The sequence below is a fragment of the Lepisma saccharinum genome, chromosome 11 (assembly GCF_977018435.1).
Source record: "Lepisma saccharinum chromosome 11, izLepSacc3.1, whole genome shotgun sequence".
Taxonomy (NCBI): Eukaryota; Metazoa; Arthropoda; class Insecta; order Zygentoma; family Lepismatidae; genus Lepisma; species Lepisma saccharinum.
Window position 1 is genome coordinate 34040942 of NC_139239.1, and position 24589 is coordinate 34065530.

Here is a 24589-nt window from a genome sequence, read left to right on the forward strand (position 1 = left end):
TGTAATATGTGCTCTTCAAACTTGAACCGCACACAGCAACACTGGAAGGGAGGAAGCAGCGAGAACGAAGCCTTGTCCCGCGGCTTCTGCGAGAGAACGAACTACGCATGACCGTTGGGTGGAGACATAGGTTCTGCAATATCCTGTTCCATGTATTTTGCCCTATTCCCTCCTCGAGCTTCTGCTCCCGCACGAAGCTTTCACAATGGCACGAACTGTCCTGTGGGGGGTTCAACTAAGGGTTTCTTCTCCTCAGCAAGAGAGTTTGCCGTGTTATGGACACAAATACATGACTTATTGTGTAGAAATTTTAGCGAAATAATGTGAAAATGTAAAGACATTGTTTATTGTTCACTCTCGAGGTGATTATCGTATATTACGGGGGATTCACTGATCCGGTGCGCTATAGGGCCAACCGCGCCTGATGTGTAGCGAAGAAATGGAACGGTTTTATAGATATTATTGAATAATCGTGTGATTATAATGACATAATATATTGTTACGTTATTACATTCCGAAGCAATGTAGATTGTAGCCATTGTATGCACACCACTAAACTAACTAAATAATAAATAATTATTTTACTTCCTTTTCATTATTACAAATAATTTATAATAAAGGGTCTTTCATTAAGAGTGATACTTTTTAAAATTTAAAAAAAAATAAACCACTCAACGTATCAAAGTAAATTGTGCTTTATTTTGAAGCTTAGACATTGCAGTTATGTTCTGAACAAAATATCGTTCAAATGTCCACCACGGCATTGAACACACTGACGCACACGAAGCTCCAATTGTTAATCACTCTGGCCAACATTAGTGGCGTTATGTCTGCGATAGCCTGACGAATGTTCGCCTCCAATGTTCCAAAGTTCATGGCTTGTCAGCATAGACCTGGGCTTTGATGTAGCCCCAAAGAAAAAAATCCATGGGTGTTAAATCACACGACCGTGGCGGCCAATTCACACATCCACGTCTTGAGATAATCCGGTCGCCAAACTTCTCCCTCAGCAAATCGAGCGTAGCATTAGCTGTGTGGCACGTAGCGCCATCCTGCTGGAACCACATGTTTTCAATATCTATGGTGTCAAGTTCTGGCCACAGAAATTCGCGTAACATGGATCTGTAGCGGTTGCCATTGACGGTAACGGTTCTCTCATCATCTCGAGAGAAATAAGGTCCAATGACGCCGCCACTCCATAAACCGCACCACACAGTGAGTTTTTCTAAATGCAAAGGCACCTCATGGACCACTTGTGGGTTCTTCTCGCTCCAATAACGACAATTTTGCGTATTAACGAATCCACTAAGACAACAATGCGCCTCGTCTAAGAAGATGATTTTTCCACTGAAATCAGGATCAGTGGAGCCATCGTGTGCGTCAGTGTGTTCAATGCCGTGGTGGACATTTGAACGATATTTTGTTCAGAACATAACTGCAATGTCTAAGCTTCAAAATAAAGCACAATTTACTTTGATACGTTGAGTGGTTTATTTTTTTTTTCAAATTTTAAAAAGTATCACTCTTAATGAAAGACCCTTTACATGCCTAAACCACGAGAAACACATAAGAGAAACCAAACCATGATATTTACCAGTAAATATATAACTATCGTATGGTAAAAAATATTAACATAGATACATTATACTCAGAAAAATCCTTCATGCCAATTTAAGAAATCAAAATATGTAATAGACAGATCTTGTAAACAAGACTTGTGCTAGCTACCAGAACAAGTCTTGAAACTCAAATGTATAACCCAATTATGTATACATATGTTTATACTCATTGTAGTATATGCAATAACATAAATAAAAGGAAGAATAAAATAAAAGGGGTAACTCATAAATTCTGAAAAAACTGACGCCCTGGTATATATTACTTAAAGGCACCAGGGCACAAAATACCCCTTAAAGTATGCGGGTGGAAGGGGGCATTCTCAGGGCGTTCCCCCTTTTATTTATTTAACTCCCCTGCTTCAAGATGTAAGCCTAGTGTAACAGAATGGATACACGTCAAGGGTGCGCGTCCAATAGCCCAATGGAGAAACGCGGAAACAGAAAGCAACAGAACTTCTGTTATCTGCTTCTATTGAAATCAAATGGTGTAACGCCCACTACAGGGAAACGCTTTTAGAATTGATCTCAAATCTACGTAATTATAAGATTAGTGTCATTTACATATTGCTATTGCTTGTTACCATATGTCATTTTTTATATGTATTGATATATTTTTTCTCTCTATAAAGTTCAAAATGGCAAAGCAGAAACATGAATTAACATAGAATTAAATCTTGTTAAACATTTATCGGGTGTTCTTAAATTTTATTCACTAACATTCACAGCATTTTAACGCCAAATTATATACACTGTGCCACATTAATTCTTCTCTACATGCTGGTTTATACTCAATAAAATTTCGTAACATGTGTTCAAACATTCAGATTAACAAGTAACAAATGCGTTACACACATAAAAAGCTGTTTTCCTCATTCGTTTTCTTTCTCCATAAAATGTTATCACAACATTAACGATCTCTGCTTCATTTATTTCTACTGCTTGCAGACTCTTTGATCGAAGACAAAAAACAACAAAAATGTTGGAACCCATTACTTTTCAAACTTTTACTTTCATCAACTGCTATTAATGTGTAAATGTAGTTCGTGGGCAGCATTCGTTTCTAGTGCCAGACCCATTTTTGTTTCAATTTAATAGTGTTTCACGCTAAGAATAAGTACAAATCTGCAAATTCCTCCCTACAAAAAACAAAACAAAAAAACAACAAAGGATCGTAAACATTTGAAAATCTACATGGCTACGTTGTTTTAAAAATGGCGAACAGTCAATGTATAACTAGCATGTTAACTTACGTATGTACGAATTAAGATATGGTCAATCGTAATTATCTACGTATTTCCGGTCAAGTTTTAATTTGATGACAACATTTGCATTTCACTAAAGAAATTTCTCTCATCTTTTTGAAGGAATCTGGAAGGTGCTCTTCACTCAATTGGTAAGTCATTTTAATTTTTTTTTATTAAATTTCCGCATGTGAGCGAGCAAAAAATATATTAATTTTAACATATCTGTGTCAGACAATAAAATATTTTAGCCTCAATAATATTACGAAAATCATATTTATAATGAGAATAATAAGAATGCTTGTTAATAAGTCGTGGCAAACAACCCGTGAGGGCCAGGGCTTACCTACCGACTGCCGGCCTCACTCTCACCAGTTGCGTGGTGACGTGTGGTCAGCACGACGAACCCCCAGTCGTTGTAGTAAGTTTCCATGACCGAGTTACGCTACTCATTCGTAGCTCCCCAATTTCATCACGTTGGTAGGTGGCCACCTCTGTCCCTTACACAAGCCGAAATCTCAGGAGGAAAGTTGTTAAGCTTCCCTCAGGAGAATGGAACCTGGCGTCCAATAGCCCAATGGAGAAACGCGAAAACAGAAAGCAACAGAAGTTCTGTTATCTGCTTCTATTGAAATCAAATGGTGTAACGCCCACTACAGGGAAACGCGCGGAACTGAAGCGGGAATTTCCGTGCCAGAAGTCTGCAGGTTATCTTAAAAGGTTATCGCCCACTGAGACGCCGGAAACGGATCTGTTGAAATCTGTTGCCGCGTCTCAGTGGATGTCAAGCTTTAGACCGCACGGCAACGTGCTGGACGCGCTTGTTAATACGGTACATCACACATATACACAATACACACACACACACACACACACACACACACATGCACGCACGCATATATGTATGCAGATATTACTGAGGTGTTGTGTTATTTTAGATTTCAAGTAAAAGATTGAATTTAGTGACAATAACTATATAACATTTTCATCCAGGTGCTCAAGTATATTTATAATCGTCTTACATGCCATATTTTAACAACTTTCATGTGTCTAATAACTAGCAAGTTTCGAATCCCGGCTTGAATATGGGTGTTTCCTTCTATCATTTTCATCATATCATCACTCATCCTCATTTTCGCAATTAGCAAAAAAAGGCAGAAAAGCGGAGGAAAATAAACCTAATCAACCAATAAATAAATCATAATCTAATAATATATTAAGAATAAAGTAGATCATCATAATACTCATATATGACAGTCAACAAAGTAGATTGATTGAGTTGGCGGTTTTAAGTCCACTTTATGCACAGTAAGGCTAATCGGGACTGGACCTACAGTTTAAAGTGGGATCCGAACTACGGTGGGTGCCTCCACCGGGTATCGAACCCGGAGTCAACAAAGTAGAAGATGACTATAAATCTATTAAGGAGTTATTGTAATTTGGAATAACATAATCAAGAGCACAAAGTTAGTAATCCATTGCAAATATACCGACTGGTCAGAATTGAAATTACCCAACTCGTAAATCTCTCTAGCCCTTTCAAAGCATCGGATTGCCGTGAAACTTGGTAAATAGGCTACATAGACCGTGGGGAAGTGAATGCTGATGAAAAAAGTTCAAATTTTCACCATTAGGTAGAAATGTGGCGCTGAAATAATAAACAGAAACGACTTTTAGTTTGTTAATTCAGAAGTGTTGATTATGCGGATCGTCAACGTGAATGACCCTTTGGAAGCGTAAAGCAGTGTGATCAATGATTCAACAGCAGGATGTTCTTCACTGTGTATCAGTTGTCAGCGCCACATTTCCACCTGCTGATGAAAATTTGAACTAATGTATTTCGTCAGCATTCGCTTTTTAGAGGTCTCAATAGGCTCTAAACCAATTTTCGAACAGGCTCTACAGGGCTCCGAGAGGGAACTTTAATTATAACCTTCTGATATGAGAAAGTACTCCAACCTGACTTTGGTATGTAATATAACTGCAATTTCACATCCAGAAAATACTACTTTCTCTTCTTTTTATCTTTCTATTCGGTTATTTCACGTGGCTTTGCTACCTATTCGTTATTGCTACCGCCTTGTATTCAAGGAGTCAAGCTTCAATTCCCTGTGGAGCGACATAGTATAGTGGTCTATATCCCACTTTAATCTATATGTCCAGTCCAGATTAGCCTAACTTAGCACAAAATGGACTTTAAGCAAACTTTGTTAATCATTATATTGAGTATATGTAATGTATTGGGCCTCCCCAATGGCGTGGTGGTAAAAGCGTTGCCTTGTAATTCAGGTGTCCCGGGTTCGATAATAGCCCAAATCCCACTTTACACTGTAGGTCCAGTCCCGATTAGCCTAAGTGTGCATAAAGTGGTCTTAAAAACAAAATTCAAGTATATCTTAAATTTAGTGTTGCAAGGAGAGAATTTGGAATAAATTGCATAAGGAAAGAAGAAGCTTAGTCACATAATCATTACGTTGAAATATTTTACACTGGTTCATATGCGAATAATCACAATATTCTTTTACTAAAGGCTTCCTCTATGTCTCGGACATCGATCTGATTGCAGAATATGAACCACCGTCCACTGCTTTGTGGATTGATTGCATTGTGTTTAATACGTGGATGTGACCAGTATTCTCAAAATGTCCCGTTTAACCCACAACCAGAATTTGGTAAGTAGAAAACCAAAGTTCCAGATTTGAATACATGTATGTATTTTGTATTTATCACCTTGGGAGAGACTTGCTGGAATTTATTTGTCAATACTAGTTTTATGGATCCTCCCAGATGTCATAGTGTTAACGTTGTCGCCGTTTAATCAAGGTGTCCCGGGTTCTATACCCAGTGGACGCACATAGTGGTTAGGCTCTCACTTTAAACTGTAGACACAGTCCCGATTAAACTATATGTGCATAAAGTGGACTTTAAAAACCTGGGATTCGAACCCAGGACCCCTGGCGTCTTAGCGCGATCTGCTAACCACTATGCCAAGGAGGTCGGCGTGTAAGGTTTATAACAGAACCCGTTTCCTCAAAACGTTGCATTAGTTTCCGAATCGTAATCACTTAAGGTCAATTTCCTACATTGAATTTGTGACAGTAAACTCTTTGTATCGAAATAACTGACTTATCAATTTGAAAATAAAAGTGCATAATTTTCACTAGTTGTTCCTTCGTGAAATTTACAATGATGAATCTCACACGACTCTGCTAGATATATGTATCTACAACTAATGAAAATGAACTACTAAAAAGAAACGATAGATCCTACTCTCAACTTTGGCGCACTCAGTAATATGGTATTTTTATACCTGTAGAGAGTAACTCATGTATGGTTAATTAAAACACAGTGAACATTGTAGAATCGCAAAGCTATCGTTATATTCAAAATATTTAGGATAGTCAGAACCAGTAGGGAGGGGAGGGAAGTGTGCAGAGGACGCACGCAGCTTGCCAGCGATCACTCTTACTGGCTACTGCTCCTCCAACAACGAAGGAAAACTTTGTAATTGAGGCAACTTTGCCTCAAACATTTACCATGAATATTTAGGGTATAACACACGTGACTGCTCCAAATTATTCTCGATCTGCTCCACTCCCATGTGACGGTGACTTTTCGCTAGCGACGTTAGTGTTTTAAACTACGTATCTGACATTTGTTCCCATGAATAATAAAACTTGGGTGGTTACCATAGGTAGTAAGTAAAACAAGGCAAAAAATATTAGAAAATGTCATCTAGAAACTAAATATATTGCAGTAGAACATGATATATATACAGGGTGGGAAATAACCTTTTGCTAGGGGTCCACAGTAAAAAGTAACAACAATTAAGAAATTATGGTAATACCAAATGTTTACTACGCCAATTGTGGTTACAAAAACAAAATTAAAAGTTAGTATGTCCACCGTTTGCTTCTCTCACAGCACGAAGACGATCAGGGTAGGAACTCAGAAGATTCGCAAACAGTCCGTATTCCATTCCATGTCACGGAGAACTTGTTCCAGATGTGCATGGAGTGTTGCCCGGGAATAGCGGTCAGTCCGCGTTCCACTATCATCAAGGACTCAACTGCGTCCTTCAGAATAGCCCCAAAGTGCTCCGCTGCATTCAGGTCCGGTGATGCACCCGGCCATTCAGAACTGCTGAAGAAGTCAATGCCACTTCGCCGAAGAAGGTCTTGGATTTAGCATTTTCCTTGAAGCAAGGTGCTTTGTCGTGAACTAACTTTTAATTTTGTTTTTGTAACCACAATTGTCGTAGTAAACATTTGGTATTACCATAATTTCTTAATTGTTGTTACTTTTTCCTGCAGACCCCTAGCAAAAGGTTATTTCCCACCCTGTATAGTCTTGAAATTCCAAGTGCAACTGTCTTAATGGTATAATGTGGTTCTCTACAGGTTTATCTGACAATTCCGATAAAATGTACGGAGATCTTCCTGTTCGTCGATTTCAAGATCCCTTCCAGGGGGTTCAAGGCGACGAAATGACTCTAAGGCAGATGCCTCAGTTGCCCGCACCCTACCAGACTAGTCAAGAACAATTCAAACCTCCCCAATTTCAAGAACCTTCTCAGTTTCAAATTCCGCCTGCACGCCCATTCCAAAATCAGCAGGATATTCAATTATCATTTCCCAACGCTCAATATCCCCAAATTCCGCCACCGATGCAAGAGTTCCAACCACGTCCAATGGATCCCGTTCAATCTCCAGAAGGCAATAACCTCAATCTTATGCAAGTGCCTCAAGAAATTCCTCCAAATATAATGCTTAGTCCAAATGTTCCTCCAGTGCAATATGCAAATGAAGGACCAGTTCCACCAAACGTGGGTCAAGATCTTTCATCACAAGATGTAAATCCAGAAGCAGTTCCCCCAAATTTAAATGGAAGATCATTTACTCCAGATTCAAGGGAAACGGCAATCCCTTCTACTATAAATGGTGTAGCAAATCTTACAAATTTAATTGAAGGGTCATTTAAGTTAAATGCATTGGGTCAAGAACCATCATCACAAGATATCAACTCAGAAATTACTCCAAATATAAATGGAAGAGCGATTGCTGGACATTTTAATGGAGGGGCAATCCCTTCTAATTTAAATAGTGGGGTAATTCTTCCAAATGGAGGTATATCTCCACCAAATGCAATGGGTCAAGAACCACCGTCAGCAGATATAAATTCAGGAGCAATTCCTCCATATTTAAATGAGAGAACAATTCCTGCAAATTTTAATGTAGGAGTATTGCCTCCCAATTTAAATGGAGGAGCAATTTCCCCAAATTTGGATGCAGCATCAGTTCCTTCTGGTTTACATGGGAAATCAATCCCCTTAAATATAAATCCAGACAAATCTCCAACTTACAATGTTCTTCCACCACCCACACCAAAAACACCTCAAGTGCCAACAAACAATCCTTCTTCAAAATGGCGGCAGGGCAACGTGGGAAAAATTAGGAAGACAGAAAGTGATGAGGATGATGCGAGTGACAGCGATGACGATAAAAGCGACGACGACGATGATGATGATAACGATGAGGATGACGAGGAGGATGAGGAAGAGGAAGAAAATGAGTCCCATTCAATCAATAGTAGAAAACATAGCAGTCGGTCCAAGGAAGATAGTATGGAGTCATCCACAACTAAACCAGAACCAAAAGACTACAAGAAAACCTTGCCGTGCCAATGCTCAAAGTGGAATTGTACTTGCTGCGGTCAAATTCCATTTCTGCAGAAGCTCTACAATACAAACGATAGTAAGTTAATATTTCTATGTTTTGTTACCCACAAATATGAGTGTTTCAACTTCGTTCAAATTTGATGTACGGAAAGTAGGATAATTCCAAATAAAAGCGTAATAATCATACTGTTTACCGTCATCCATACGTATTGGATATTACGTAGCTGCGTTCTAAGAGTTCGGGATATAGCAGGGATATTGCTAGGTTGATCAGTTTAAGGGGGGGGGGATGTCAGAATTTTCTCTATTAAACCAACAAGAAAATTAACAACATTGTGTTTAGTTTTTAAGAAACCCGTATAACTTTTAAAGCATGCTGTATATATGTAGGGGGGGGGGGTACAAGGAGTCAGAGGCGCAACCACAATTTTTGTCTGGCGGGCTTAGAATTTAAATCCATTGGCGTTTCCAGAACTTTTTTATTGGAGGTCATCCCAATGATAAAACTTTAATAATAATAATAAAAGTAATAATAATATAATTAGTTAGTATAAGTATGCTTATAAGTATTATTATTATAAACTAATAACCCAATTTATTAGAAATGTATTATCACTATCATTTATTATTATTATTATTATTATTATTATTATTATTATTATATGCTAGGGAAGACTTCAACTCGATCCACCACATGAATGACTATCCAGCACAACTGTTTCTTATATTACTTGGGACATTTCCATCATCGGTAAATGGCAGAACTACATATTATTTACCTTCCTTTAGAAAAGATTGAATATCTCCATCTTAAAAGCGTGATTTTAATATGTTAGAGTCCCTGGATTGTATGACTTGACGTCATACATCCAGGGAGTCTATAACATATTTGATTCCAGTGTCATCATCGGGAAATTGTTGAACTACGCATTACTTTCCTCATTTTGGAAAGGATTGGATACCTCCACGTTAAATTCATGATTTTAATATGCGTGATTTCAGCGCCATCATTGGGAAATGGTTGAACTACAGATTTACGTTCCATGGGGAAAGATTGGACACCTCCTTGGTAAAAGCGAAATTTAAATATACTTGATTTCAGCGCCACCATCGGGAAATTGCTGAACTACACCTCCCTTTGGAAAAGATTGGATACTCCATGTTAAAACCGTGATTTTAATATTGCTGATTCCAGCGCCATCATCAGAAAGTTGCTGATCTACAGATTAATTACCTCCCTTTGGAAAAGATTGGATACCTCCATTTTTAAAGCGTGATTTTAATATGTTTGATTTTAGCGCCATAATCGGGAAATGGCTGAACTACAGATTATTAACCACCTCTAGGAAAGATTTTAGTACATTTGATTTAGCGCCATCATCGGGAAGTAGCAGAACTACATGTATCTTCCTTTGGAGATATGTATTATTTCCGAGAGGGAGGTAAATAATCTAAAGTTCAGCCACTTTCCGTTGATGGCGCCGGAATCAAATATATTAAAATTACGCTTTTAACATGGAGAAATCCAATCTTTTCCAAAGGTAGGTAAGTAATGTGTAGTTCAGCAATTTCACGAGGTTGGCGCTGGAATCGGCTATATTAAAATCACGGTTTTAACATGGAGTATTCAATCTTTTCCAAAGGAAAGTGTAGTTCAGCAATTTCCCGATGATGGCGCTGGAATCAAGTAGATTTAAATTTCGCTTTTACCAAGGAGGTGTCCAATCTTTCCCCCATGGAACGTGAATCTGTAGTTCCATCATTTCCCAATGATGGCGCTGAAATCACACATATTAAAATCATGGTTTTAACATGGAGGTATCAAATCTTTTCCCATGGGACGTAAATAATCTATAGTTCAACCATTTCCTGCTGATGGCGCTGGAATCAAATATATTAAAAATATGCTTTTAATATGAAGCTATCCAATCTTTTCCCATGGGGGAGGTAAATTTGTAGTTCAAGCGTTCCCAGATGATGGCACTAGAATAGAATATTTTAAAATCGCCATTTGGAATCCAATCTTTCCCCAAGGGAGGTAAATAAGCTGTAGTTCAATGGTATAAAATATTTATTAATTACCATTTTTAACCTTTGTTTTAAAAGTTGTTGAAAGACAAAAAATGGTAATCAGGGTTCATTTTAAGAGGAGGTTGCATTTGCCACTTTGGTTTGCCTAGTGCTTTTACAGCTTTAATTTTAAATTTTCGATTTTCTAAAAACTTCGGGAGGGGTTGCAACACCACACCAGCGCTGTCATCCATAATCAAGGAGAAAGGACTTGCAACTTTTTCATAATCATAAGTTTTGCATGTTCTGTTGCACATAAAGTAATTTGTCCCCTTCTCAAATTACGGTAAATCAACCGTCAAATGTCGTTTTTCAAGTTGATGATGGAAACCACACATTCGAATTTTTGACTGAATTCGATACCAGAAATCAATGCTCGAGTAAGAATTTTGAAATTCTAAAAGTGACGTTACAGTGTCAACTTTGAACCCGACGTTTAACCGCCAAGCTACTGTAATTTGAGAATGATTAAGTGTTGTAGAACAAAAATAAAAGCGCAAAACTAATGTTGGTTCAAATTTGACAGAGCTATAGCTAGAAGAATACAATTGTAACGTCTTGATATTCGCAATGATTACGTACAGTCACGGACAATTCTGGATTGTAACGACAATAGGTTCCTTACAACCCAGAACTGTCCGTGTCTTTACATGAAGTTAAAATTACAAAAATTTATTGCAAAATGTAAAATACAGGGAGAGCAACATTGCTTCAGTTTGTAAGAGCAAGTTACAGTGACGTATCAAAATTATTCTTCTGGGATCGGCAACAACTTCTATGCAGTAATAATGCCTAATCTAGCACACGGAAATGAGATTGTAAAGCTTGGAGTCTCAGCCTTAGCTGAGAATCAATTGTAACATTAGATCTTATTTCTAACATCAGCGATCCTAACTTTTATAATATACATTTGACATATATTTAACATCATTACTTATTTGTTTCAGGTTGTTTCTTCTTCAGTGTTAATATGAACATGAGAACTGTCGAGGCTCAAATGATATCTCCTAGTGGGAAGACTATACAGCCTGTTGTATATAACAGTACGTAGCTTCATTACAGTATTAGCTACTAACTAACTAACATATCTTAGACATTATAGAAGTGAAGTGAAGATGATCAATTTTCCTATTAGGAAATACCATTTGCAAACTTTAATAAAGGACTTAAATTGTATTAATGGGTGCTGTGCCAATTGACATTCTTGCTTTGGGAAGGAGCAGGCTGGATTTATATTTGTAAGAAAATCATCGCTGGCAGGCACTAGCGTATGCAGTATTTTTTCGGATGGGACTGGAATTGTAAAGGTAGATATTACATGGAAGTGGGCGTTATACACTATATAATATTTCGTAACTACCACTTCTAACCTTCGTTTCAAAGTTGTTCAAAGACAAAAATGGTAATCGGGGCCGTTTGCAATTACCTCTTTGGTTCTTTCCTGAATTCTCTACTCTTTCAATTTGAAAATTTTGATTTTCTCAAAATTAAAATTACATTGTTGCCATCAATATTTGAATCTAACGGTTATTATGCTACATTTATTTATATCCTTTTCATATTCCGATTACAACCACAAACTATATTCCCTATGTGTCAAACCAATTTCCCACTTCTTCACTATGTACAGTGCATTAATAGAGCTACATTTTCATGTTATTGACCCCGTCTTACTGGCCAATTTTACAACAGAGTTGTCCGAATGTCCTGTTACCCTCATGTGGCTATCGCAGTGGAACTAATTAAATTTAGTCTCTGCCTTCAGATGGCTGACACAAGTAACTATGGCTTGGACAAATGATGAGCAGCATGTGTATGGACACATGAACGTCCACATACCAGTAAAACAATGCAAGATTTAACAAAGAGGCTCAACCGAGACAGACAATAATCTCACACAAAACACGCAGACAAATTATTTGTGTCAAGAAAATTATGGAAGTCGTACTGACCTTTTGGAGCGGTCATTTTGTAAATCGTTCTGCAGGGGGTAACAAGATATTCGGACCACCCTGTATACATTTTAGACAATATTTAGGCTATCGACAATTTTAATATTATCAAGAAGTTATGCAGCTTTTAGACAGCAGATAGTACTAGAATTACAGTATACAATATACATAATGCAAGATAGTCTTTCTATTTTAACATATCTTCTCCACTCTTATTCAACGTTTCAGTATCTGATCCAAGAGAAGTTTGCGCGCAACCTGTTATAGAAGGTCGCCAAGATGGTTCCTACGGCATTCGAACATGCTACAATACATATGACCACAGTACGAACGAGTCCAGAATTTACTCATGCTTCCAAGTAGACGTGTACTTCGATAAACTTACAGTATTAAGACTTGGGTCAGGGATTCAACCGAATCGACTTGACTTTGGCCGACTTCAGTTCAATTGTATGCGAATGGGATTGAAGGGGATTGTCACGACGCCATTACACGTTCTGAAGGCAGTTGAGAGTTTAGTTTCGAGTTTGAACAAGAAGGCAGAGGAGAAAGAAAAGAGTAAAAGCAAAGCAAGAAAGTTAAGGCCGCTGGTAGAAGAAACTTCAGATCATGAGAACAAAATAGAGCATACTGCAAAGTTCCATTGAACCATTGTATGTTTCACGAATATAATAGGTATGGTTTGTAAAAATAAAAAAATGGCAACATTGCCACACTCTTACTGATCTGTAATTATATTTTCAATGTAACCTTTATTGACATCTCAATAAATAAAAACTTATAATTTTAATAACTTTGTGTCCGGTGCAAAGTGTACTTGCACAGTGGGATCCATGAGTATTACCGTGCAAATTACCTTCAGCATTTAATTTTTCTCTTACATCCTATGTGTTTTAAAGCGATGGATTTTTATTTATGCTGGTGCAAAAGTTGTCAACAGCTTGTTTAGAGTTTTCTTTTAATTCTTGAAGCCCTTATTTGGTCAAATAAAGTGCACGAACATGGTGATGGACAATTTGCACGGTAATACTCATGGATCCCACTGTACGTAGATGATTAGGATGTGTTGTGCATTAAGACCATTGTTTCATTATCTGTAAAACTGTTGTAGTGAATTGTTCCAATAAAAGATCTTCGAAACAAAATCACTATACTACAGGATATAAGAATATTTATAGCGTGTTAAGTCTTATTTTTTCCATGAAAGTAGTATAGTTGATGCTATAACAAGCACCGCTTATAAGTGTAGAAAAGAAGAGGTTATTTGATTGAACAACCCGATTTGCCTACACTTAAAATAATGCCAAGAGGGGCTTATACCCCAATTCTTCAAGTGTGATATGCTTTTAATTTTAAGAATTCTGAATTCTAGTGTAGAAAAGAAGAAGCCTCAACAGACAGATTTGCCTACACTTAAAACTATGCCAAGTTCCCATATGATCTTATTGTTTACAGTGTGTTTTTCTGTCAAAATCCCAGGAATTTTGAATTCTAGTGTAGAAAAGATGAGCCCCCCTCAGATTGATTCTGCCATGTATATATTGATATAAAGCTCATAGCTCCTGGGTTCTGAGACCCAGTAGAGTGTGGTGCATATCCCCATGGTTTTTATTGCCTTGTAATCAAGAGGCTTCTGTGTTTGAGTCGGACTTCTAGAATTGCTCTGTGACTCTCTCATTTCTTACATCATAAACATATGATTTTTCACCTATGAGAATAACACTACATATGGTGTCATCGGGGAGTGTATCATGGAATTCACAGATAATTTTAATGTTTGTCCTGTCATTAACCACAACTTGTTTTCTTTTTGAAGTGTTGATGACAAACATGGGTCTCTGTGCTTTGAATTCATCTGGTGTGTAATACATGTCAGTATTGCCAGTAGTGACTCTTTTGTATGCTGAAAATGCTTCATATAATTTAAGGAAATCATCCTTGGACATGTCTAAATTGTAATTTTCTCTAGGAAATACCTCATTTCTGCCATTTTTAAGATATATGTTCTTGATGTTGCAGTTATCAAATTTACTTGAATTTTTTTCCTGATTATTGTGTCTTCCAGTCTTAAACAGTACCACCACAAAATCTGGCATGTCATATTGTATACTGGAGAATGAATTTGTAGCATCAAACTCATAATAGGTACCAGATGCAGGCTTCTCTACACATTGATATGTATAAAATTGTAATGGAATCTGTGGATTTTTTATTATATCAGCTTTGTATTTAAGAGCATAACTGGCCTCATATTCAACAACTGGCATTCTTAGCTCCATAGTCTGAATAATGCACTTGCCTTCATCAGGTAGGGTATTAGGCAGAGCTTCCCCTGTAGAGTTAAATGTGCTGTACCTCATCAAACCATTATTATCATTGGCAGCTCTTCTAAATGTGATTCTTAAACCACCCTTCCACATAATATCTTTGTAATTTGAGAAGAATCCTGGCAACAGGCGCATGGGGAACAATACTGTGTGGCTTTTAGATATTATTTTATCACCAGCCTCAAATCCACCTATTTTGTAGTAAGAAGCCTCGGTTTTGGATAATTTTAGTGTGGCCAAAGCTGTGGAGGTAATGCCAGGATAATCTACTCTGTTTATAACAACACCATGTTTTCTGATCTCAATTTCAGAGAACAGATGTGGCACAAAATTATCTACCAATCTTATATTTGAATTTGCCGGATAATCTGTACCATCGAGCTTTACAACATCAAATTTGATGTATAGATCTGCTCTGTGAGGGTGTATAAAGCCATCCCCTACATCAAGATCAACCTCAATCTCTGTGTTGGGTTGATTTAAATTTGCAAAGGTCCTCCTGTTTGGGGGGAATGATTGTAGCTCATAACTCTCAATATTTTCCATTTTTTTCTTGTATGTATTTTTATTTAAATATTAATCTCTATGATTGCAGTTGTTGTGGCTCCAGCAAAATCAACTAATTCTTCTTTTTCATTAGTGACCATCAATTCAATATAGTCTATTCTATTATGGCACACAGGAAAATATAATGTTGGGGATGGATTGTAGATGATGGGCTCCATGAATTCAGAGTTAGGTTTGAATGTTGCAATGATCCCAGTTTGTTTGTGAGTGCCTATGCCATTTGATTTGGTGATCATACCCTCGGCCACATTACAGTGAATATTCAGTCTCTCTATGGCTAAGAATTTAGGTATATTAATAGCAGTGTGTTTAATAGCTGGTTCAAGTTTTGTGTTGTTCTCAAAGCCTAACAGCTCTCCTATAGTACCCAGATCCACTGTTTCTGTAACAGATACAATTTCTACTCTGTGAGTGACAGAATTTTGTGTTAAAACTATACCTCTGGGTAACTGAGCATTTAGAGTGGACAGATTATATTGCCCTGGAGTGATGACAATTTTTTCATCACCAACTGCAATTTTGTTGTTGTGGTGTGTAATATTAGGGATCAAGTACATGCCATAAAATGCTCTGAGAGCTATTGTTTTGGGATACACTATATCATCATGTAATCTAAGTTTCAATATTGAATTTTGGCTGGTGAGATGGAATACCCCCATGATGTTTTAAATACCACAGGGCTTTTTGAAAATTTTCAATTGATGGTTTATTTATTTGAGACATATATCTAAGAACAGATAAACACAAATGTCCACAATTAACATCTTTGAAATTTTGAACACGGGCATTATTGTAATAAAGATTAGCTGATTTTAGATATTTTACTAAATTTTCAGGTGGAACACCTCCAAATGAATCAAACACAAATGCCTCATTTTTTTAAATATTTAAGATAACAGATCCAGTGAGTGCCCTGATTTTTGTACATATCCAAATTAACAATGCCACACTCTTTGTTGAGTGGTTGCTCTGGCAAAGAATCAGACATGTACACACCTCTAAAATGTTTGATGCCCAGTGGCTTGATTAAAGCTTCAATATCTTGGTTTGTAAGCGGCTCTTGTTTTTTTTAAACTTATTCATGGCTCTCTTAACACCTTTGCCTTGTTTCTCCATGGCCAGGTTATGGCGCCTCTGCTCATCTAATTCTGCCTTATTCTTCTTGGCATCTATTACTGTTTTTGCTATGGCAGCTGATCCCCCGGCCAAGCTCCCAACAGCCCCGAGAGCAGTTAAGATGGCAGGGATAGTAAATATAAATCCCCCCACATGTGATTTTTTTCTTGATTGCTGTAATTTTTTTAATTGGGGGGTACTAAGTAACAATTTCATACCATGGCCCTTGGCAATACAAGAATTTTTTTTCTTGCGCTGCTTTTTGGTTAAAAGATTATTAATAGGCCCAAGAGATTTAAGACCTGCATAAGGTATTTGATACATAACACCCTTGGTCTTCATTGTAGGTTTATTATATACATATTCACAACCCCCACCCCAGTTTTTGTTTGGTGTTCATAGCTATGGTTGTCCCCAATGCTGCTATTTTTTCACTTAAAGAAGCATCTTTGCTTACAAATCTACCAAATGCAGCCTCTTCTAATTTCTTGTCTGCAATATGTCTCTTGTCAAGATCAGAATGTGTGTTGTATGCTATGTCATGGTCTCTACAAGCAGCATCTAGGGGATTAACACCAGGGTCACCTCTGTTTAATCTATGGTCCAATTTTGTGCCTGGACCACAATACTGATAACCTGGAATGTGTAGTTCAAATGGCAGCTTGTTTATAATGTCATTAACCAGCCCCCGACCCTCAGAAATATTCCAAAATTTAGGTGGTAGTGTATTAATAATTTTTATAAGATATCCAATCCCCTTAGTGTCATTCACTATAAAATTAGACAATTTGGTGCTTATCATGTCCATAATTCCAACCTTTTCATTGTAAAAATTGTGGTTGCCAGCATTTTCCTCCCCAGCTATTACCAGCAACCTATCTACAAGTTTCCTGACATCATCAACCCACACAAATTCTTTAGGCAGTGTGTTGTATTGTTTGATCCCACTACCTGTCTTGATTTGAGACCATATGGGCTTGATTAAATTGTTGTATTTTGCTCCACTGCTAGACTTGACTCTTTTTTGTGTGGGATCATTGTTCTGGTATAGAGCATCTGATTTTATTAATATTTCTTTGTAATACTCATAATCTTGATCTGTATAGCTGCCAGGTCTCTTCCTAGTCATCAGTTCCCACAATCCAGGTGTGCCGGGATACTTAACAAAAGCACCTTTTTCTCCAAGATGAGATTCTGAATATACAATCAGATCATCTCCCATAAATGTTACTCTGAAATTGCCAATTCTATGTATGATGCTACCATCACGCTCTGTGTCAGCATATAAGCCAAACACCTCATCTTTGTTGTATTTAGGTGTGGTTAAATATTTTTGAGCAAGAAGACCCAATTCAATAGGATCCTGAGTAGCTTCAATTCTTCTAGGAGCAACAGGACTAGGTGTATGAATACTAGAAAGTGGGGTGAATGGATAATCTAATATGTTCCTTGCAGCTACAGGTACAAGCTCTGTGATCAAATTTTGATTTTGCTCTGTAACAGTTTTGATATTTTTACCTAATTCACCAATAGCATCAATAATAGGCTGTTCTGTGCGCTTGTGTTGCTCATAAAAACCTCGGTTCTCTGATTTCCATCCCTTAAATCTTTTTACAAGATAATCTTTTAATTTAAGATCATCAATGATTGGCCTTTTCATGGTTATTTATTTATGTTTCAATGTCTAGAAAATTGTTGATTTTATTTCTATATTTACCACTATTGGGTTTTCTTGTCATATCAATTGTGACAAACCCATAACTGTCCTGGTTCCAGCACCTACTGCAAAACTTAGAAAAATCATTGTAGCTCAAGTCCCCACCTACATATTCATCATGTATGTGTTTGAGGTTGGTATGGTCTTGATGAGACACACATATAAAATTGCTGTTGTCTCGGATCAGCTGCTTCGGTATTTTAGAAAAAGTCTGTGCCAGGTAGAAGCAATCAATGTTTTTGTGTCGGCCCTGTGTAAAGAAATTTCTAACCTTGTTTTGATTATCCAGTATAATATCATCAAACACAACAACAGAATTATCGAGACATTCATGGAGTGGCTTAACATCTGGTTCAAAAGTGGCTATATCCAATCCATCATATAGCTTCATCAACTGCTGATATTTTAATTGTTCCAAGCTCTTAGAGAAGACATACAAGTGCCTGTTTTTCCAGTCTAACCAGTTGGGTGCCAATAAAAAATTATCAATCATTAGTGTAGTTTTACCACAAGCCGATGGCCCAACAATAAGACACCTAATATTCAAGCAGCAACTTGCCATTTCTCTTAATCTGCTGTTCAGGTTCTGGCAGCCTTTTTATAACATCCCAGGTGTTTATATTATCACTTTGTTTGCATCGATCCAGCTGTGTTCTGGGAGTCCTAGCCATTTGACAAATAACTTGTTGCCTTTTCTGCGGATGATTTTTTCTATGAGATATGTGTCAGGCTGTTTAGTTTTGCTGAGCTCTTCTTCATAAAACCTGCCTTTGAGAATTTCTCCTCGGTGGTCTTTTATTATATATGTGTTAAGGGTCCCAGGTTTAACTTGAACCACTGTAAATAATTCAGTGCTCCAGTTTCTTGTAAAGCCTCTTTTGAATAAGTGCTTATATTTACTGATTCTTACTTGATCACCCACCCTGTATTTGGCTTTTCTTGTTGTTGGCTGGTATCTAGGATAATAAACAGTTCTGATCAATTTTTGCTCATCAGATGAAGTTACTTCAGAGGGTTTCATGTTGATTGTGGAATGGACCGAGTTGTTATATTTATGTAGAAGTTCTGGAAGAATATTAATCCATTTATAATTACCTTGAAGTGTAAATTGTTTATACATATAATTTTTTAGGGTTTTGTTGAATCTCTCTACAATTGAGGCCTTGAGATCACTGTAACTCGAGTAATGTTGTATTGCCTGGCTTTTAATAAATTGTTGGAACACTGAATTATAAAATTCTTTGCCATTATCTGTTTGCAAATAGCGTAATAGCGTGTAATTCATCAACAATAATTTGTCTAGACATAATATGTAAACAAGAATATTGCAACTATAGGGTGTTTAGCAGCTGATACTACAGGATTTTCTAAATATAATTTGTCCCCTATTTGTATTTTAAATTCCAGAGAGCCATCATCTTCAGCATAGGCTGTCTCTAATGTATTGGGGTCTGTAAAATCCTCTAACTCTACACTGGTGATTTTTGCTTTGTTATCAGCATTTGTTATTGATAAGGTAGGGTAGTGGTGTGCCTGTGGTTGAAGCCAATATTTGATCTTGATTGGTCTAAGTGTGCCCCCAACAAAAAACTGGTAATAAAATTGTGCAGGGGACAGCATATGTATTTTGCCACCTGGTGTAAATGGTGAATCATATTCTTTGTTGGGGATGCTGTACAATTCAAGAATTACTGTATGTTTAGGATTTTCGATTATGCCTGTTATTTCTTTTTCTGCTGTAAGCAATCTGCTTGTTACAGATTCAAGGTGCTCATTGATAGTCCTAACAACATCATCATGGCCTGGCTTGATTTTTATGTCCACAACAAGTTTCTTGTATTCTTGCACAATTTCTTGTAGCTGCGTGGCAAAAACAGACAAAGCATTTGCTTGATTGGATTCCATGGTCCCTAGCTGTTGCTTGATATTAGCTACAATTTGCTGTAAATTTTCAACAACTGCCAATTTTGAATTTTGAGCAGTAAGATCATGGACCTGTCTTCTGATATCCTCAAACAGGGCATGCAGTTCATTAATATGTTGATTGGTTGGTAGAGTGGCCACTGTCTGAGTAAGTTGTTTGATCTCTGCCTGGATATTCTTGATATCTTCTGATTTCAATATGTGATTCACTGCTCTCTTAATATTTTTAAGTTCCTGTGATGTAGGCAGATTTGATACAGTATTTTGCAAAGATTCAAGTGCCAATTTCACATTGTTTAATTCAGAAGCATCAGCCACATTTTGCATAGAATTTTGGAGCAGGGCTATATCTGCCTGAGAGGGTGTTGATTGTTGTAAAATTTCAAGTTTTGTTTGGATATCATCAATCAAGTGATGAAAATGAGATAGCTCAGATTCAGTGTTGAGGTTTTCAAGCTTTGTGATCTGTTGCTGGACACTAACAAGGGTATCTACAATACCGGGCAGGCGGGATTCTAGAGTTTCTTGTACATTTGTCAAATCACTTTGCACTGCTGCTATTGTACCCTCAAGATGGGTTATGGTACTTTGAATTTTTCCAAAATCTTCATATGTTTCAAGTTGCAGCTTGATGTTGGCAACACTACGAGTTATTGCACTCAAAGCATCAGAAGATGGCAAGTTGTTCATAAAATTTTCAAGAGTCTCAATTTTTTCTTTAACCTCGGCTATGGCATTGTTCAGAGGGTCCAGATTAGGTATCTCCAGTGACTGAATCTGTTCCTTTAGAGTGGAAATCACTAGATCAAAATCTTCTTGTGATTTTATGCTTTTGACAATTGTTTGGAGCTGTGTCTGGACATTATTAATCTGTTCCTCCAATTATTGTTTCAATTGCTCAGAGTTGTTAGCCTGGGTCTTAAATTTGGCTTGAAGAGCTGCTACAGCTTCTTCTAAACTTTGAAAATTATCCAATGTGGCCAAGTCAGTATATTTCTGAAGCAATAATTTCTGTTCAGAATCAATTTTAAGAAGAGGGTCCATGCATTGTGATTGTAAATTTGTAATTTCTAATTGAAGACTGGCATTGAGTGTGGTTTGTAAAGCTTGTAAATCACTTCTAAATTTCTTGACTCTGACATCAAGCATCAGAATCTCATCACTGTGATCTTCATGTCTTGTATGGCCAAATATATCATTAGGCATTTTTGTTTTAGTGGTTATTTATTATTGAATATCTAATTCTTAATTCTATAAAAAAAGGTATAAGCTTGTCATAGGATCCAGGGACCTCAATATATAAGCAGTCACCAGCAGAAACAGTATATACAGAGCCAGAAATCATGTTTGAGTGCTTAATTCTATAAATATTTCTCCCTATTGAAATCTTGACATCACCCTCAGGGGTTGTAATAAATTGTAATTGACCACCTACAGGTAATTGGTAATGATTTAAATTATTGTTAAATATGTACAATGTTTTACCTGTTTTATCATCAACATCTGTAAGTATGCTGTTCAGATGAATAATTAACAAAGGACTCAGTTTAGATATTATATCAGAAGAGGGTTGTGGTGTCGGCAGGTCCATAATAGCCTGTTTTTTGAACCCAAATAAGTTCATAGGCATGTTTATTTATTTCAAATCATGCTCTGTAATTGGGCATTGATTGCCACTTCTCAAATCACAATGCCCCCATGGTAAAGTATGTATGCCACATGACAAAATACATCTCTTATCATCATGTGGGTCCAGAGCCACTTTTCTTACAACATTTGTAGTCAATAAGTGATCCACACTCTGGATTCTGGATTCTGATGTTCTGATTGTGCTACATGATTTGAGGCAATTTTTGTAATCTTCAAATTCAAGCTCTTTGTCAACAGTTACTCTGCCAATGCCCTTGGCCTTTTTGGCAACAACACCACTACATGTTTCAAAGCTGTACATCTTGGCCCTTAACCCAGCAAATGCCACAATAACATCACCAAGTGTCTCATCTTTTAACTTGCCAGGCACCTTTTTGTTGTGGTGTTGAATCCTTGTATGTTCACTGCTATCAAAATATTCAAGCAATTCAGGCTGTGACATATCTTGATAAACATCTTCTGTCTGAATATCAAGAACAAAACTATCTGTATCCATGTACATCAGTTTTACACGATCCTTATAAAAAGGCTTCAACACATTATAATACAATTTTAACATATGTAATTTGGCCAATTCCAATATCACAGCCCCTACATAAATAGGCTTATCAAACTTAATCTTTGTTTTTTTCATGTTGAAGAGTGCCATATTTTCATCATAAATTCTTCTATAATTGAAATTAGGCTTTGCAATCAATTTTTTGCTCAGGCTGGGGTCAGTAATTATTTTAACATCGGTATGTTTTCTGACATTTTCAATGGTTTTGCCATACACAGAATTGACCATCAATTTAAACAAGGCCTTATCAAATTGGCTCATTGCAGATGTTCGAAGCTCTGTGTTTGTATCAATATATGGCTTCAACCATCTTGAGTGCCTGAACCTCAAAACTTTGCCAAGTTTGGTTACTTGAACACCATGATGCATCAGGAACTGGAGGTTTTTGTAATATATGACATAACCCTGTTTTGGCTCCAGTGTCATCATCAATTTCTTCTGTTTAGAGCCAGGTGAACACTCAACCTCAGGAATTGGGGGCAGATCAGAAAATTTGTTGTGTAAATTATCTGGAATTGTCAGATCAACCTCTAAGAATAGGCCATAGTCACTGTCATCAAAATCCTTAAGATCTTCAATATTGAAATCTTCAACCCACTCAAGCCCTGCATATGGCAGTTTATCCATCATAGCATAACCATACAGGCTGTTTGCATCCACATACAGTATATAATTTGATGGCAGTGCTGGATCATAATCGGGAATATATTTGTTATTAGCTCTGGCATATCTCTGAGAGCATTGCACCATGCCTCCTCTTATACATTGCTCCATAAACAGATACATGTCCTGATCCTAGATCAGATCCAATTGCATTTTAGTGTTCAAAAACATTGCAGACCATGCTAAGCCTGGGGCACTGTAAAAATAAATTGGATCTAGTTTATAATTTTTCATGGAAGATTTTCTGAAAGCCTGCAGTATATCAGCTAAGAGGGTCACATCAAGTTTTAAATATGCATTGTGATAATCACCAAATGTCTGGCATTTTAAATTGTTCCACATCAACTGGGCATGGTGATAATCTTCATCAGTGATTCCAGATCCTCTGATTTTGCTGTAAAACTCTTGTTGTGGTGGCAGAGAACACTCATCAAATTTAGAAAAATCTGTAACATAATCATATGGATATACACCCTTCCGCCTAATTAATTTCAGGTCCTGATTTGGAAACAAAGCACATGTGATTTTGAATTGATCATCAGATAATTGACTGGCCAGTGTAGCCAGGCTAGCAGACAGAATTCTGTATGAATCAAGAAATCTTAAGTGAATAGGAACACCATTAACTTTAATTATTTTGCTAATAGCAATATATTTCTCATCATTTGCTGCTAAAATATTTAAATTCTCCTTGTCAAACCCCTCGTACCTGATCAAATGATGGAAATCATAATTGGATGCACCATGGCAAAATATAGGGACAAATTTTGGTCTCTGGATCTTAATATTACAGCTATTACACAGGGCCATTAAGAATTTACCATCCGTATGAGAATGGTGTTTCACCTTGATATTTGTATCTGAAAATTCAGAATCACATACCGGGCATTTTTCTGCATTGTTGAAATCTTCAATCTGTTTCTCTGTTAAAGGCAACATGGGTTTTGATTTTAATAAGACATTAGATGCTATGTCACGGCACTCATTTTCTATTCTATGTGCAAATTTTTTGATGGCATCTGGTCCCAAGTATAAATCTTTTTTACTAACAACACCATCCTGTACAACAACATAACAAAAACTAGAAGGTTCATGTAATTGATATGATTTAATTGAAGATTCCTCAGGGTCTGGGCTACAGAATGCAAGAGGTTTGAGATTTGATTCAAAATCACAGACTATATATGCTGGGTGCTCCAACAAGGCTTCAAACTTTTTGAATTTGGCATTTTCACTTGGTATTGGCATCACCATATGAACAGGTTTATGGTTGCCACAGTATTTTAAATGTTCAATTAACTTGTTTTTAGCAATTTCTGCATTTTTTTCACGAACCCCATTCACCATTTTTTGACCATCAAATGCAGTTAAACATCTTCTGCACAACTTAAATATTATATTAGATTTGTCTAGTTGTGTTCTGACTAAAGCTTCAAGATTATGTATCAGAGTATAATGGTGTGTGTCATACCCTTCAATTAAGAGCAGATCAATCGGAACAGCAGAAT

At 36.9% G+C, this 24589-nt stretch overlaps 1 protein-coding gene across 2 annotated transcripts; it reads left to right on the forward strand.

The window, feature by feature from the left end:
• Positions 1-2658: 2658 nt before the first annotated feature.
• Positions 2659-13352, forward strand: LOC145994710 (uncharacterized). 2 transcript variants are annotated; one of them, XM_083130896.1, is made up of 5 exons: positions 2659-3012; positions 5391-5532; positions 7261-8613; positions 11555-11650; positions 12788-13352. In XM_083130896.1, exons 2-5 carry the CDS (start codon positions 5430-5432, stop codon positions 13204-13206), a joined length of 1971 nt encoding a protein of 656 aa, XP_082987022.1. In that variant the 5' UTR covers positions 2659-3012; positions 5391-5429; the 3' UTR covers positions 13207-13352. The 2 variants fall into 2 exon arrangements, with proteins under 2 accessions (XP_082987022.1, XP_082987023.1); XM_083130897.1 differs by having other exon boundaries at positions 5427-5532.
• Positions 13353-24589: the final 11237 nt, after the last annotated feature.